The 16,785-nt window shown below is 50.1% G+C and overlaps 2 protein-coding genes across 2 annotated transcripts; one reads left to right on the top strand and one right to left on the bottom strand.

Moving 5' to 3' along the window:
- Positions 1-2,446: 2,446 nt before the first annotated feature.
- On the top strand, positions 2,447-6,036 carry LOC122945301 (uncharacterized protein K02A2.6-like). The gene has a single exon (XM_044304341.1). The coding sequence runs from the start codon at positions 2,575-2,577 to the stop codon at positions 5,875-5,877; it is 3,303 nt and encodes a 1,100-aa protein (XP_044160276.1). The 5' UTR covers positions 2,447-2,574; the 3' UTR covers positions 5,878-6,036.
- Positions 6,037-7,094: 1,058 nt separating this feature from the next.
- On the bottom strand, positions 7,095-10,971 carry LOC122945678. Its single transcript, XM_044304821.1, has 2 exons — positions 9,679-10,971; positions 7,095-8,311 (listed from the first exon to the last, which is right to left on the bottom strand). Exon 1 carries the CDS (start codon positions 10,808-10,810, stop codon positions 9,893-9,895), a length of 918 nt encoding a protein of 305 aa, XP_044160756.1. The 5' UTR covers positions 10,811-10,971; the 3' UTR covers positions 7,095-8,311; positions 9,679-9,892.
- Between the last annotated feature and the right edge of the window lie 5,814 nt (positions 10,972-16,785).

Raw genomic sequence — 16,785 nt, 5'->3', positions numbered from 1 at the left:
GCACTCTGGATTTGTTCCAGAGACAGGTTATTCAGGATATTAAAGCAATTTACTATCCTAAAAATAAAAGCAATCTAAATAGCGGTGAACACCGCGCGATGAACTGGCTTATCAGCAACAAAGAATTAATAACCAAACCGGCCGACAAGGGTGGAAAGATCGTCATCATGTATAAATCTCTATACGTAGAAGAGGCCTATAGGCAACTCAATGATCAAAATATATATGTCCGACTGAAAACTAACCCTACCTACAAATATCAACAACAGCTAAGATCCTTATTGTGGGGGTATGTAGCACGGGGAGCCCTTACTAATAAAATTGCCGAAAAATTATATCCTCAATTCCCAATCAAACCTGTTTGGTATCATCTACCCAAAATCCATAAGTCACTGGTAAAACCCCCCGGGCGCCCAATCGTAGCAGGGATTGGCTCGGTTACCGAGCCACTATCCCAATACCTCGATTGGTTATTGCGCCCCCTGTTGGAAGGGATACCCTCGTTTTTGAGGGATACCAGTGACTTTTTGACAGCAATAAAAGAGATAGAATGGCATGAGGAATTCCTTTTAGCATCTATCGATGTTGAAAGTTTGTACACCAGAATTCCTCAGAAACTTGGAGTAGAAGTGATTGGAGAACAATTGAGGTGTATGGGCAAAAGTGATATTCTTGTGGATTTTATCACAGACTCCCTTTCCTTCATACTCTCACATAACGCTTTTCTGTTCAATGATTTGTGGTACCATCAACAGTCTGGTACAGCAATGGGGACCCCCATTGCATGTACTTTTGCAAATTTATTTTTAGCACATTTCGAATCTAAATTTGTGTTTTCAGTCAAAAATGCCTTTGTCAGATATATTAAGGCATTTTTCAGATATATTGATGACGTGTTCATCGTTTGGGCAGGCAATGAGGAAAGCTTTGCAGCCTTTGTGGATTACCTAAACCGCGAAAACGACATGAATATGCTGTTTACCAGCAAAATCAATTCCTCAGAATTGGAGTTTTTAGATGTCTTGGTGAAGGTGGCAGAAGGTTCCCTGGAAACCACCATATTCAGGAAACCCACCTCCACCAATGCACTATTGCACTTCAATAGCTTCCACCCCCCACATGTGACTTCTGCCCTCCCCTATAGTCAATTCTCCCGTCTAAATAGGATCATATCCAGCGATACTGAATTTTTAAAGCAATCCAAAATAATGAAAATGAGGTTTCTAGAAAGGGGCTATTCAGAATCTAGCATTGACCAAGCCTTTTGTAAATCTGCAGATAAAAGAGCTGCAGGGGACTTCGATCAGAAGTCCACTCGCAGGCGCAGAAATAAAGAGACACAACAAGTAAAAAATCCCATTCCTGACACAGTTTCTAGCAGATCGGTGTTCACATTTGATTATTCACCCATGGTGCAGCAAATAAAAAATGCCATACTAAAAAACTGGCACATTTTACAAAGGGATCCCACCCTTCAAGATAAAGTGGCTAATAGACCTGTGGTGGGCTTCAGACGAAGCAGAACCATAGGGAGCATGATCACGCAGAGCCAGTTTAAGTGTAATGCAAACAAGAATTGGCTTGAACGCTGCGTCCCTGAGGGCAATTTCAGGTGTGGACACTGCTCTATGTGTGAACAGATGCGGAGAGGTGCACATTTAAAAGTTGGAGCCATAAAACACAGAGTGAGGGATTTCATTAATTGTAGATCCACCTTTGTAGTTTATGCCCTTTTCTGTCCCTGTGGCCAATTTTATATTGGAAAAACTTTCAGACCCCTTTTCGTTCGTTTCAGAGAGCATAAGTATAGCCTTAAAACAGGAATTGGAGCCATTAGATTAATCCAACATATGAAAGAATCGCACCAAAACCGCGAGGACCTCCTACAGATTGCAGGTCTAGAGATAGTGAAATTACCGCCTTGCGGCGGAGACAGAAAAAAACTTCTCCTGAGGAGAGAAGCATTATGGATCATTAAGACAGAAGCGATGGGACCATTAGGTTTTAATGATAGGAATGATTTATATGTTTTTGTTTGAGAAACTGATTTGTTTTCGGTGTGATAGAGTAATGAATGAGTTAACACTGTGTTCCTCTATGTGATGCGGTGGGGGGAGTGGTCTGACCTGACCTTTATAGGTCAGCCACTCACCTCCATAGCATGAAAGGCATGATGAAGCGCTCTTCAGCGTGAAACAGCTGTAGCCGTATCTTCATTTGACTTATGTGCACAGACCTGCCTGTACCCCATTTTACAGAAGCCTAATAAATTGGACGTTTTATCTGGAATTGGTGAGTGCCGCTGTCCTCATTTCATCTCTCTTCTGAATACATGACTGTGTCTATCTCAGCAGAGCACCACCGTATCCACCTGCTGAATCGCACTATTGGTGTCCCTCCTGCAATCCTGCAGATTGGTCAGGTGTAGCAGTGCCGGCAGCGCTTTTTCCTTCTTACTGTTTTGTCGTTTGTTTTCGCTGTGGGAAGACTGGTCATATAGGGCGCGTTTGCCGCAGCTCTCGCTCCCCGAACACTACCACAAAAGATAGACGTAAACAGACATTCCGTGTGGATATGGACAATAACGGTTTTAGCTCTGATGAGGAGACATGTGTCCAGCATGTTGGACTGTTTCGAGTAGCTGGGAGTACTCCGGCGATTAAAGTGGATGTCACACTCAATGGCTGTCCTGTCTCCATGGATGTTGATACAGGGGCAGCTGTGTCTGTCATTTCATGGACTGATTTAAAGGCATCGGGTCTGTCCCTGCCGCTAAAACCTACAAAGCTCACGCTACAAACCTACAGCAAGGAACTACTACAGCCCTTGGGTTATGTAAAGCCCCTTGTTACATTAGGCAACCACAGTCAAAGTCTACGCCTTTATGTTGTAAGGAATGGAGGTCCTCCGCTGTATGGAAGGGACTGGATCAAAGCCCTGGGCATGCCTCCTTTTACCATTGGCCAATGTACATTGCTTTCTAAAGTAGACCATTGGGTGGAATCCCTGAAGTCACGTTTTAAAGAGGTTTTTGAGGACTCTTTGGGCACCGTAAAAGGAAAGATGGCCCACCTCCTCTTGAAGCCTGGTGCTACACCTCATTTTTGTAAGGCAAGATCAGTACCTTTTGCCTTGCGGAAAAAAGTGGAAGCAGAGCTGGACCACCTATTGGCTGAAAAGATCATAACGAAAGTGGATAGAAGTGAATGGGCATCACCAATTGTGCCTGTCAAGAAAAAGAATGGAGACATTAGGATTTGTGGTGATTTCAGGGTAGCTCTGAACAACCAACTTCTTGTGGATCAATACCCATTGCCTCGACTTGAAGATTTATTTGGCTCACTGGCTGGGGGGCAAAAGTTTACAAAAATAGACTTAAAGCAAGCTTACCTGCAACTGCAAGTACACCCAGATTCACGCCATCTGTTGACCATTAACACTCATAAAGGATTATTCCAGTATAACCGCATGGTTTTTGGCATAGCCCCAGCTCCAGCCATCTGGCAGCGGATCATGGATGAGGTACTGGCAGGAATACCTTTCACCCAATGTCTACTGGATGACATGCTCATCACTGGTCCCACTGATGAAGAACACAGAAAGAATGTTGAAGCTGTGCTAGGGAGACTCCAAAAGTATGGGTTACGTGTTAATCTGTCAAAATGCGAATTTCTCAAGTCTCAACTGGAGTTTTGTGCCCACACGGTGGACCGTCATGGGTTACACACTACTGAAGAAAAGGTTAAAGCCCTTACCCATGCCCCTACCCCCCGGAATGTCACCCAGCTCAGGTCCTCCCTTGGCCTCCTAAATTACTACCACCGTTTCTTGCCGAACCTAGCGCACCAGCTCTATCCATTACATCGCTTACTGGATGCAAGAGCTAAATGGATATGGACAGACAAATGTGAAGAAGCTTTTCGGCTTTCTAAAGAACTCATTCTGTCTTCTCGAGTTCTGGTCCACTATGATTTAAAGAAACCCGTCATCCTGGCTTGTGATGCCTCGCCTTATGGACTGGGTGCAGTGCTTTCCCATGTCATGCCGGATGGCACGGAGCGCCCCATTTCTTTTGCCTCCAGGTCTTTAACCTCAGCAGAACAAAACTACTCCCAGATTGACAAGGAAGCTTTGGCCATTGTATGGGCCACAAAAAAATTTCACGCGTACGTCTATGGTCGGGAGTTCACACTTATCACTGACCACAAACCTCTGTTGTCAATACTGAACCCTCAGAAAGGAATTTCTACAACAACCGCATCTCGCTTACAAAGGTACGCTTTATTTTTAGGAGCTTATGCTTATTCGATCAGATACCGCTCCCATGATACCCATGGCAATGCAGATGCATTTTCCAGATTGCCACTAAGAGATGACCACCCACTAAGAGAGGTACGTGTAGTGGAAGTACACAGGCCACAATCTTGCATGTCCACCTCCCTGATTGCCAGACATACAGCCACAGATCCTTTCCTGTCTCAGATATTCTCTTATGTTCAAACTGGATGGCCAGAGAGTGTTTCAGGTGACTTTCGTCCGTACTTTGCCAGAAAATGTGAGCTTGTGACTAATGCTGGTTGCCTACAATGGGGCAATAGAGTGATTGTACCCCAGTACTTGCAATCAACCATGCTAAGGATACTGCATGAAGGCCATCCTGGTGTGGTGCGCATGAAGCAGCGGGCCCGGAGCTATGTTTGGTGGCCACAAATGGATACAGCAATTGAAGATTATGTTGCTCAATGTCCTGGGTGCTGTCAAGCCCAGCGACCCCAAAAGAGAGGAACCCTGCAACCTTGGCCATGGCCAACAGAACCGTGGTCCAGACTCCATCTTGATTTTGCTGGCCCCATCCAGGGTAAAATGTATTTGATCGTGGTAGATGCACATTCCAAATGGCCGGAGGTTTTTCAAATGCCTTCTATTACCTCAGCTGCTACCATTCTAGTCTTAAGGAAGCTCTTTGCTCAATTTGGCTTGCCTACAGCCATAGTCTCCGACAATGGAACTCAATTTACATCGCATGAGTTTCAATCCTTCCTTAGTGGTTTGGGTGTCCAACACTACAAAACAGCTCCTTATCATCCAGCTTCAAATGGGCTGGCAGAACGATTTGTGCAGTCATTTAAGAAGCACTTACTGTCCACTCTGGACCAGGTTGGACTGTCAGAAGAGAAGCTGCTGGAATTCTTGATCATGTACCGTAACACGAAACACGCTACTACTGGGCTGTCACCGGCTTTTCTTTTGTTTGGCAGGCATCTCCGCACCAAACTTGATTTAGTTCGTCCGCAGGAGCAGTCACCAACACCTCCTCCGCCGGGCCGTCTGGGATTCCGTGCCGGTGATCTTGTATGGTCTCAGAATTACAGAGCTTTGCCTCCTTGGCTTCCTGGCGTTATTGATGGAACTCTTGGCAGAAGAATGTACCTTGTCCGCCTGGAGGAAGGCATTTGTGTTCGGCGACACCTTTCACAATTGAGGAAACGCATTTGCCGGCCACTGGTGACAAAACCGACCCTTCTTTCTGACCACCCACCAGAGTCTACTCTGAACTCTGCTGGTGACATATGGCATGGTGTCTGGCATGATCCCACAAGTTTACACCCAAACCCTGAACCGGTTGGTGACCATATTCCTGAGGAGCCCGGACATGTGCCTGAAGTTGCAGAGCCTGATTTGTCTGTGGGACGCCCACTGACCTCTCCAGTACCTTTGACTGACTTTATTCCTCCCGGTGCTGTACCTCTGCGTAGGTCTACCCGTCAAAGACGTCAAACGCCTCGCTGGCAAAGTGCTGAAATCTTACGGGACACATTGGAGGTCAGGGAACAGAGACAAAGGGCTCATGAAGTGCTGCAGAAATCACAGAACTGAGTTGGAGATACTACTTGCTGAACTGCTCTCGCTTGCCTTGTTATGTTATGTGTTCAACATTTTGTTCTCTTGTTATGTTGTGTTTTTTTTTTGGGGGAGGAAAGGAGGTGTGATGTTGTGATAGATCACTGTGACCTTTACCCTTTTTCTCCTGATGCATGATGGGGGAGGAGGAGCTGTACCAGGAAGTCAGACAGTGTGTGTGAGGGGAACTGGAAGCAGACACATGAGGCTGAGAAGGGATTACATCTGATAAGGACAGAAGCTGTTGGAATAAGACTCCTCCATGTAAGAATGCCATAATGTTCTGAGTAATAAACCTTGCTCTGGTTAAGTAGTACATCGGCCTGTGTGCGTAACTTGCTGAGCAGATACCGGCAGCATTGCCAGCAGCACCTGAGAGAGACAGAGTGTCCAGGGGACATAACAGCACCGAATCTGCAGTTTCCCTCATTAAAGAGGAAACACAACCCCTTTGCCGATGCTGCCGCCAATGCTGCCGGAGACGACCCCCCGGGCTCACCCCGAAAGGACTGCCCCGCCCTAGGCGGTGCCATCACCTTCAACCACAACCCAATGTCCTTGTGGTCCCACCGTATATCCGACCTAACCGCCTTACGCTGCCGAAACTGCTCGTCGTAGCGAAGCCACCCCACACCGCCATACACCCGATACGCCTTCCCCATAGCATCCTGGTAGCAGAACAACGCTGAACAACATTCCGGGGACCTTTCCCCAATTACACTTGCCAATATGGCAAACGCCTGTAGCCAATTTGCAAATGTGCGGGGAATTAACCTATGCCGCCGCTTCTCCTCCTCCTCCTTTTTACCCTCGTCCTTCTTACCCCTATCCAAATTAAACCGTTCCAAAGGGAGCAGTGAAAATATCTCCACATACTCCCCTTTCCAGATCTTCTCCTTAGCCTCCTGCTTCAAATGGGCCCTCAAAGCACACATACACTTCACCACGCGCTCTGTCATCCAACCTCTGCACCTCTTCCTCCCCCCCAACCTGAGTCTCCACCGACCCTCCGCACGACCCGGCTACCAGTCCTGGCAGCACCCCCCACGCCGGCAATGACGACACACCTCCTGACCCCAGACTAGACAACCAACCCGCCAATCCCCCCAACAACTGCCCCAACCCTTTTCCTAACTCACCCATGGCCACCCCCCCCAGCACCTCCCGCCGGGAAGCCCTGCGCTAACAAGGGACCCCAAGTAGTCTCACCAGGCACCACGGGCGCTGTGACTCCCTCTGCCGCAGATCCTGACTCCCGCTGCACGGACTCTCCTTCGGCGCTGCTCCTGGACGTCGACGGTACCTCCTCCCGGACGAATTGCACGGCCCTCTGGATGATGCTGGCAGGCCTCTGGCACGCTGACACGGCTCCACCTCTGCCCGGGACTTCACTGGGCCTGCACCGCTCTTCTCCCCCACTCTGTGCAGCCCGAAACACATGGATCTCATCGCACAGCTGAGTAGACCGCCCGCTGGGACCTGGACTGGGCCGATCCACCGTTCCTGGTCCTGCGTCCCCAAGACTGGCAGCAGAGAGCGGGGGAAGGGGCATCCCGCTCTGCTCTGGGCCCCGCCGTGTAGTGGATTCCTCCCGCGATGAGAGAGCCCTGCAGAAGACTAAGCAGACCCTGTCCACCGCGGAGGGTCCCTTGAGGGGCTCCCTACTCGGCGCCGGACCCAGGGGGTGCTTTCAGGGCTAAGGCGCGCCGGTGGGACACCCCGCCGCGGCCGGACAGCCTGTACAGTGGGGGTAGCTGCAGGAGCAGGAGCCATAATACACGCACCAACCTGCTCCTGCAACCAGCCAGGCCCCCGCACCTCCGCCTCCCTGCGCAGCCGCTCCAACATCTCCTCTACAGACCACGCCGGTGCTGCCATAATCCTGCTCGTTCGCTTCCTCCTGGCCGAATGCCACTGACCCCGCCTCAATCTCCGCTCTGACCCATAGCAACCCCCCCGTTCGCATGGCGAAACGCGCCCTTACCTGAATCCCTCCTCCGTGCCTTAACCCCTACCTCCCTGTCCCCTCACACCCAAAACCCTCTTCATGAGCGGCCTCCCCTTACCGCTCCGCTTCTTGTCCGGCCTAACTGTCCTGACTGGTCCTGCTGGGCTGCAGTGCAACTCTGGCAGGCAGCAAATATGGTGGATGCATGTCTCTAATAGCAGGTTGGCAGCAGTGTTTCCACAAAGCAGACTGGGCTACATCTTCCCAATGGTCCAAAAAAATCTGGATTTATTAACTCCATTACATCATTTGGGGGGTCATGCAAAATATTGATGCTCCAAAATGGGACCAAGAAGAAACATTGGTGGCTCCTGTGGTCTTCCAGCCATTTGCCGGATGGCCGGCAGATATTGAAAGCTACACCATCTTCTACAGGTGATTGCAACCAAAATAAAACGAGTTCTGCAAATGAAAGCAAAAACACCATAGCATCCGGTTACAGTGGAAAACAATGTATTAACTGGAGTTTGTAAACCCAAAAGGTAGAAATAAAAAAAAACAGAAATTAGAAAAAAAAAATTGGAGCATAAAGGACTATCTTCAACAACCCAACAGTAATGCCATACACACACAGACTAGATGAAACCGCAGGTATAATCCATATCTAGCTGATAGTCCTAAATACAAATGAAGCACTGGCTACAAATTTTTTTAAAGAATACGTTAGCAAAGCCCACTAGCAAATTGTTGTACGTGGGTAATTTTTCTTCTCATTGCAGTATATTTAATTGGAGTCATGTTTGGAAGTAGTTAAAGGGGTTCTCTCTCTCTCAGAAAGTGGCATTTTTCACGTAGAGAAAGTTAATACAAGGCACTTAATATATTATTACCCATATTGCCTCCTTTGCTTTATTCATTTTTTCCATACTTATGAGTCCCACCGGCAATCCATCAGTGGTGGCCGTGCTTGAGCAATATCGGAAAACACATAGACCTCCCCAGTGTCCAGGACCGTGGGACATAGGCTAGGGATTTTTCCTATAGTGTGTAGGCGCAGGCCGCAGCCACTGACTTTTATTGATCAAGGTGGTTGACCCGTAACAATGGAAATGAGCAGTCAATACTGTGATGGAAAAAAATGTATCCAGCCAGTAAAGGAAGCAATATGGACAATCCCAAGACATTAGCTAGTGGCTTGTATTGACTCTCTCTGCATAATAAATGATATTTGCTGAAGTGAGACAACCCCTTAACATTAAAGGTCGGTTGAATCTCACATATTAAGATCTCTGTGCATTAAAGGCTACTGTACAAGACGACTTGTGTTATACAAGACTGTAGAGCTGACACCTGTCTAATAAATAGAGGACATATCAGTCACACTAGCCTATGGGCGCCCCGCCACACCCGAAGGGCCGTCTCCGGACCCTCCTGAATCCCTAAGACCCACATATCAATTCCCACCTCGTTCAGGTGAACACCATCAGACCTAAGGAACTGAGGCGATGCCGCCTCCAGCTCCCGATGCCTCACCACAATTCCACCATGGCGTCTCACAAAACGCCAAACCTCCCTATTAAGCTTAGCCCGGGCCCTGTTAAGACGGTCCACCAACCTCGCAAAACGCCACACCCTCCGAGCCACCACCTCGAACCAATCCACTAATATACCCAGGACATCAGACCATAAACGCAGCAGGTCCAATTTGATATCCCGAATCACCTCCCTAGTACTGTGAACACCCAGATCATTTCCTCCAACATGCAATACCACAATATCAGGTGACCTATCCAAAGAGACTGAAGAATGAAATTCCGGAAGCACCCTACCCCACAAAAGACCCTGTATGCCAATCCAGCGCACTTGCATGTCAGCCGGGTCGAACCCCAATTGCCGTCCGTTCCTCCTCACGTCCGCCCGCAATGCTCCCCAGTACACGTAGGAATGTCCGAAGATCCATGCCATACAAGCCGACCCTGTGAACAAATAAAATCAAAACCTAACAAAATTACGTATAAACAACAAAACTTTTACCCCCGGCACTCACAACATATGGGGACGAACATAAGATCGATAACATCTAGATTCCCACCGACCAATCCGCTTAATGGCCTCCTCCCCCAGGCCCCATCTGGCCGCCTCCATTGCCGCCCCAATCCTAAAGGAATGAGACGCAAATTCCCATGCCGGATAACCTGCTGCAACCAAACACTTCCGAAAAACCGCAACAAATTGATACCGCGACAATGCCGACCCATCCACATGCATCAACAACGAACCCACCACATCCAGCCTAACCGCCAACAACTCCTCTAAACACCTGACCGGACACAAAACCGACCCAAGCAACGGGCGCAGTATAATAACCACTCCTTTGCCCTCCTGATCCGTTTTAGACCTGCGCAATACACAACGTAAACCTTCCCCAGAAAAACACACATCCTGCCGCAACAAACCGCCCCCACACAACCGACTTCCCGACACCAATTCAGACACCCTGAGGGCCCGAAAAAAGGCCAGGGAAAAGGCAGCCCTAAAGAAACAAACCTCATAAGGCGTCAAACACACCACACCAACCGTCTCCCACAACGACTGCAACACTGCCCACGAAACCGGCCTACGAGTGTCTGGACGAGCCGCACTCAGCCTATAACCCTTCAAAGCCTGCCGTACCAGAAAATATTTAGACACATCCACAAGACCCCGCAACCGTAACCAAAAGGTAACAGCCGCCACCCTCTTGGAAACCACCGAAACAGACACCCCCGAACTATAAGACAAACCGATAAAATATACTAACATCTGAAAATCCTCCACTACCTCATAACCCCCCACCTGATCCAGCAACTGCTCCCACTGGGACCACACCGAAGAATACGCCAACCACGTACTCCTACTCACGGACTGGCGAATCAACTCAGAGGAGACCCCAAGGCCACGTTCCAGAGCCACTGAGGACATGGTAGACCCAACTCGTCCGCATCCGGCACCAGCCCGCGAAAACGATCCCACTGAAAACGAGAGAGTGAATCAGCAATGTCGTTATCAACTCCCGGGACATATGTAGTGTCCCACTAGGTAGGGGTGGGCACTACACAAGGGTCAATTGGTGTGCGCGTTACTCCTACTCACAAGGGACAGAAATGTTATATTTAATTGTGCATTTAATGTATTTTCGAATGTGTTTTCATATGCAATGTTCCCCTGTATGATGCAATAGCAGGCCTAGTTGGGTGTAGTTAGACATCCCAGACACTAGAGGGAGAAAGGGAGCCCCTAGTATAAATGTCCAGGCCCAGACAGGGAGAGTTAGTGCAGAGTCAGGAGTCTGAGAAGACAGAGGTTAGAAGGCACCAGCCAGAGATATGCTGAGGGCCTCCTCCTGACATGCAGCTGGATAGCCCTGGCTGCTAGCTATGACCAGGAGGCTAGTGAGGAGACCTAGCCTGCCTGAAGCCAAGAGAGCCTTAGTTATCTCTGAAGTCACCCCAGTAGTCAGGATACCACAAGTAAAGATAAGTAACCCTGATGGGCAGATGCTTTAGAAAGCAAAACAAGGATTTAATACCAGAGGAAGATATATTTACCAAGGATTTAAGCCACCATTTAGGCATCCGGGCCTTGGGAGAGAAAGCCAGACAGGAGTTCTAGAAGGAACAGTGTACGCTATTTCTGAGGAAAGGTACAACCTGATTCTGAGTGCATTGTGGATTTACCCTCTGAGTATCTTGCATAATCAATACCTGCCATCTTGTGAATAAGCCTGCTTGTAAAGCTGTGATCTAAAAGACTGTGTTACCATCTGATGTACAAAGTTGGACTGTTCAGTAAAGTAACGTTTGGTTCACTATACCACCTGTGTACCTCACTTATTCCAACTCTAAACCGGTGTGCCACCGTCAAAGGCACTGGCGTCACGAACCTTAAAGGGACCTTGCCCCAGGCACTCAAAATACCCGTAACATCCAGGGCACCTCATCCACCATCGGGCCTGGTCCCTACATACCGAGTGTGCCCCATAGGAACCGTGTCTACCTCTCCCTCACTGCCACATGCCTGCCCAGGGTTCTCCAATGCAGTGAGCAGCCCTCGATTGCCCATAACCGTGACCTCACTTCGCTATACCCTGCAGGTCTGGCGTGTTGCATAAATTGGCGTCACGAACAGGATACGAACATTCCTGCGCCATTGCGGATACAAAAACTGTGTGCTGTAAATTGCCTTAAAGTGAAAAGCCCTAATTGCTTTATTGAAAATTGCTGGGCCAAAGTGAACTGTGATAATTGCGGTGTGAAGATTGCATTGTATGGACTGTTTTCTGACGATTTAAGTCACCGCTTGCTGTCAGTGAATAGACAGCGATTTTGCACAAAAGATGGCCGCTTAGCTTGATTGGATTTGTTTGCTGCGTCATCCTCATACTGAATTGGCGGTAAAAATTGGCGCCTTCTGCTGAAAAGTGCGGGAAGGCTATATGCTGGCGCCACCGCCCTGTCTGGACATTTGCATGTCTGCTGAAATGGACTCCGCCTCCTGGAGTACCTGGGGGGGCGGCCTCCCAGTGCAATGGGAGGATCTGTCTGAAATTGTTGGCGCCACCCTGTCGCTCTCCAGAGAAGGATCGAGCATGTTGAGGAGTGAAGACTGCTCTGCTGAGATGTCCGTGCCTGATTTCTTAACCATGAATGTGACTGGTGTAGAGCAAGAGGACGCTCCACCGGCCTACTCTCCGGGACCGGAGAGACCCGCCTGCCCGCCACCGAGGACGCAACCGGAGACCTACTATGGCTCCTGGAGAGACTTTTTCCAGCCCTCGTTTAAGTGGTCAGCGTTGATGGCAGAGATCCGGGAGGCCGCAATAAAGAAAACGACCAAGACAAAAATCTATTAGGAAGAACTAGCAAAGACCGTTCACGAGTGCCACACTGACACCCAACCCCGCCTGGAAAGGAGAATGGGGTTGGTTGTGGCCTTTGACAAGGACCGAGGCTTCGGTTTTATCAAGGACTATCTTACTGGCAGAGACTTATATGTTAATCGGAGGTCCGTCAAGCGGAGTTACCTCCCAGAGCATTTGCATAACCTCCGCGAGGGAGAGGAGGTCGAGTTCACCCCTGCTGAGGGCCTGCGAGGCCCCTACGCCACTGCCGTGTCCCGTCCTCAAAAGAAAACGGAGGACTGGGATCTTGATGAGGACCACCCTGGCTGTGAGCGCGAACCTGTGTGCTCTCCAGAACCGGCCCATCATGCCTTTCAAGAACGGGGCTCCTTCATTGGCCCGAATGTCTTTTGGCAACCAACAGTGGTGGAGAAGAGGGTTAGCCCATGGCCCTCACCTGAGCTGCCTCGCAGGGAGAAAACTGTCCGTGAACTGCAAGATGCCGAAAGATTCCGTGCTGCCCTGGACAACATCCGAAGAGGAAGAAAAGCGGACGCCTCACCTGAACCTGCAGCGGCTGCGCGGGACGTGCCACCCACCTTACAAGTGCCGACGGCGACAGCGGAGGACAGCGATCCCGACTCCGAAAGCCTGGACGACCAGATCGTGCGGCTGGAGATGAAACTACGGGAGCTGCGCCAGATTGCCTCCGCCAGGATCCAGACTCCACCCGACCTGAAAGAAAAAGGACTTAAGGACTCGGACGTCTCCGGGTCTGAGGTGAGAGTAACCGTCCCTTCCAGTCGTCCCTCCTTAGTATCGGCACCTGCGGTGAGGTCTTCCTACGCTGTGCACCGGCGCACAGAGCCAGTCGTCCAGGAACCCACCGGACCGCTTGCAGCAGCAGTACCCAGGCCAGTGCAGCAGCCCACTATTGTCATGCCTGCACCGGTGCGGTCAGCAACTTTGATTACCCCTAGGCCTATGGGGCCTATACCTATTAGGGGTCCGTTTATGCTGCAGTTGCCCCCCAATACTGTGTTGTGGGCACATCCATCTGTTGATCCTCAATACAGGCCCAATATACAAATGGAGCCAGGGAGCACCACTGAGATGCCTAGTGGATATGACTTGCCCCTGTGAATTGGCCTGCTAGGCCCTTGTTTGATTTCTTTTTGCTAAGGGACCCTATCGAAGAGGATTTAACCCTTTCAGGACAGGAGTCCTTCGTTGTTTTGGCCCCCTGTTGCTGCTGCCAGTTACCCACGGCTCAGTGGAGGCGGCAAAGCACTGAAATACCACGTGCAGCAAGGCCATCTTGTTTTACAGGACCTCCTGCCTGCTTCTGCAATATTTGAATCCCGTTGTGCCTATTTATATGTTGCACCTTTAACCCTTTCACCCCCTTTTCAGGTTGATTAAGGGTATTGCAGCACTTGTTTTATATATGCCATTTAAATAATGTGGACTATTTTATGTGCTGTCATTTTTATTATGCAACTCCAATTGAAAAGAATGGGCCCAGGGATAGACTCAAATGCACATGAGCCTCTGAGATTTTGCTACTATTTTAAAGAAATGTGCCCACATGCACAGCCACAAAACAAGCATTCAACCGCAAACCGCTAAGAACTAAATGGCGAAGTAAGAACAACACCGGGGGCGAATTAGCAGACTGACTGTTAATCGCCTGAACCACCCCCATGTTGTCACAGCAAAATCTCACTCTTTTATTCCTGAGCACATCTCCCCACAACTCAACAGACAAAACAATCGGAAACAATTCCAACAAAACCAAATTCCTCAAAAAACCTGCATCCACCCAAACATCCGGCCAGGCACCTGCACTCCACTGCCCCCCACAAAAGGCCCCGTAACCACAAGACCCCGAAGCATCCGTAAATAGCTCCAAATCAACACTGGCAACAGGCGCCCCCATCCACACCGAACGCCCATTAAATTCCCCAAAAAAACGCTCCCACACAAGCAAGTCATCCCGAACCTCAGACGATAATCTCAAAAAATGGAAAGGCCTCTGCACCCCTGCCGTCGCCATGGCCAAGTGCCTGCAGAAAACCCGGCCCATCGGCAGAATTCTACATGCAAAATTCAACTTCCCTAGAACAGACTGCACACGCCGCAACTGCACCTTTTTCGCCTTCCTCAAGAAATTAATCTCATTGCGCAAATCCGCCACCTTCTCATCCGGCAACCGACACTCCATGGCCACACTATCAATCACTATACCCAAAAATTTCACAGAAGTCGCTGGACCTTCTGTTTTTTCCGGCGCCAACGGGACACCCAAACAACCAGCTATGCTCTCCATCGTGAGCAATAATACCGAAAAAACTCGCGACCCAGCAGGTCCCATAAACAAAAAATCGTCAAGATAATGTAAAACGGAAGTCCAACCCGCCTCCTGCTTCACCACCCACTCCAAGAAAGAAGCAAACTTTTCAAACAAAGAACATAAAATTGCACAACCCATCGGCAAACAACAATCTACATAAAACTGCCCTCCCACTTAAACCCCAACAAATGACAACTATCCGGATGAATGGGTAACGACCTCCTTGCCAATCTTCTCCGCTACCACGTCTGGCCTACGCAAAGCCGACGCCAAGTTACGGGGAGCTACCACCGGACCAACCGAAAAACACAGGATCCTAAAACCATCCCTGAAACCAACTAACAACAACTCCGCCGCAGCCCTATCTGGGTACCTCTCTAACCACGGCACCATCTCTTCCACCTTCACCGGTATCACCCCTCCTCTGCGCCCCATCTGCTCCTTTACCTCGCCCACGCTTGAAACACCTTGACAGACTGTGAGCCCCACCACATTCGGAACATTCATGCTTGAACCGGCAGTGAGCAAGGTATCTGCAATAACTCTCATTGAACTGCCAGCAGCAACCCTTTTTTTGCCCGCTACCAGGCTCAGACGCCGAGGAAGCCCCGGCCGCCCCACGAAAGGACTGATGACCAACCTTTGGAGCGGCCATAAGCCACATCCAAAGACCGATATCTTTATGATCCCAACGAATACAGAAACAGTGTTCCGGCACTTTTTCACCCACAACACTCGCCAGAATGGCAAATGCCTGCAGCCAATTCAAGTACGTCTGCGGTATCAACCTATAACAACGCTTTTCCTCTTCCTCTTTCTTGGTCTCATCTGGCTTAACCCTATCCAAATTCAACTTTTCCAACTGGAGCAATGAGAATATCTCCACGTACTCGTCCCTCCAAATCTTTTCTTTAACCTCTGCCTTTAAATGAGCCCCCAGCGGCCCCTCAAAGCAGACGTAAACCTATCCCTTAGCCGCGTCCGCCAACCGTACCTCGCCCCCAACCTTACCTTTTCCACCCACACCGACCGACACTTTCCCAGCCACCGGAACCACCACATCCGCCCCAGCGCTACTCGAGCCGGCCCCGCCAGCCTGACCCCCCACACCGCCTGACGCTACCGGAGCCCATACCGCCGTCGGCGACTCCCGAAAACCCGACCCCAATCTAGACAAAAGCGAAACCATCCCCGCCAGCAACTCCTGTGCCAACCCCGCAGACCCCTGGCCCTGCAAAGCACCACATCCCCACCACTTGCTCAACAGCAACCCGTTGCTGACCCGAAGGTCCCTTACCTGACCGGCCCTGAGGTATCCGCCCAGCAGCCGCGGTCCGCCCAAGTGCTTCTTCCAATGATGGTCCGCTCAGCGATGCCACTGCCGGACCGGCACCATCCTCGTCCAGTCGCCTGTCGTCCTCTTCCCAGTCGTCTTGACTGACTTCGCCGTCCTCCACATCCGCCAGCCGTCCAGGCCCACCACTAGGCGGCCACTGCCCCTCATTGCCCCTGGCAACTGACGCCACCCGGCTCCCTCCAGGCTCAACGGCTGGAGAACCGGCAGCCGCCACACAAATAGGCTCCTCCCTGCAGTTGTCCTGCGCTGCAGCGCCTCCGGATCCAGCCCCCACAGCCACAACGGCCTTCAGCGCCGACCCGCCTGCAGTACCAGGAACAGCCACCTGTGTTGCTGCTGTGCGCCGC

This window comes from Bufo gargarizans, chromosome 8, assembly GCF_014858855.1.
Source record: "Bufo gargarizans isolate SCDJY-AF-19 chromosome 8, ASM1485885v1, whole genome shotgun sequence".
In the NCBI taxonomy this organism is placed as follows: Eukaryota; Metazoa; Chordata; class Amphibia; order Anura; family Bufonidae; genus Bufo; species Bufo gargarizans.
This window is presented reverse-complemented; position numbering and strand designations above follow the sequence as displayed.

Excerpts from the sequence above, each read along its gene's own strand:
- LOC122945301 (XM_044304341.1), top strand. The coding sequence starts at position 2,575 with ATGGACAATAACGGTTTTAGCTCTGATGAGGAGACATGTGTCCAGCAT.
- LOC122945678 (XM_044304821.1), bottom strand. The coding sequence starts at position 10,810 with ATGTCCTCAGTGGCTCTGGAACGTGGCCTTGGGGTCTCCTCTGAGTTG.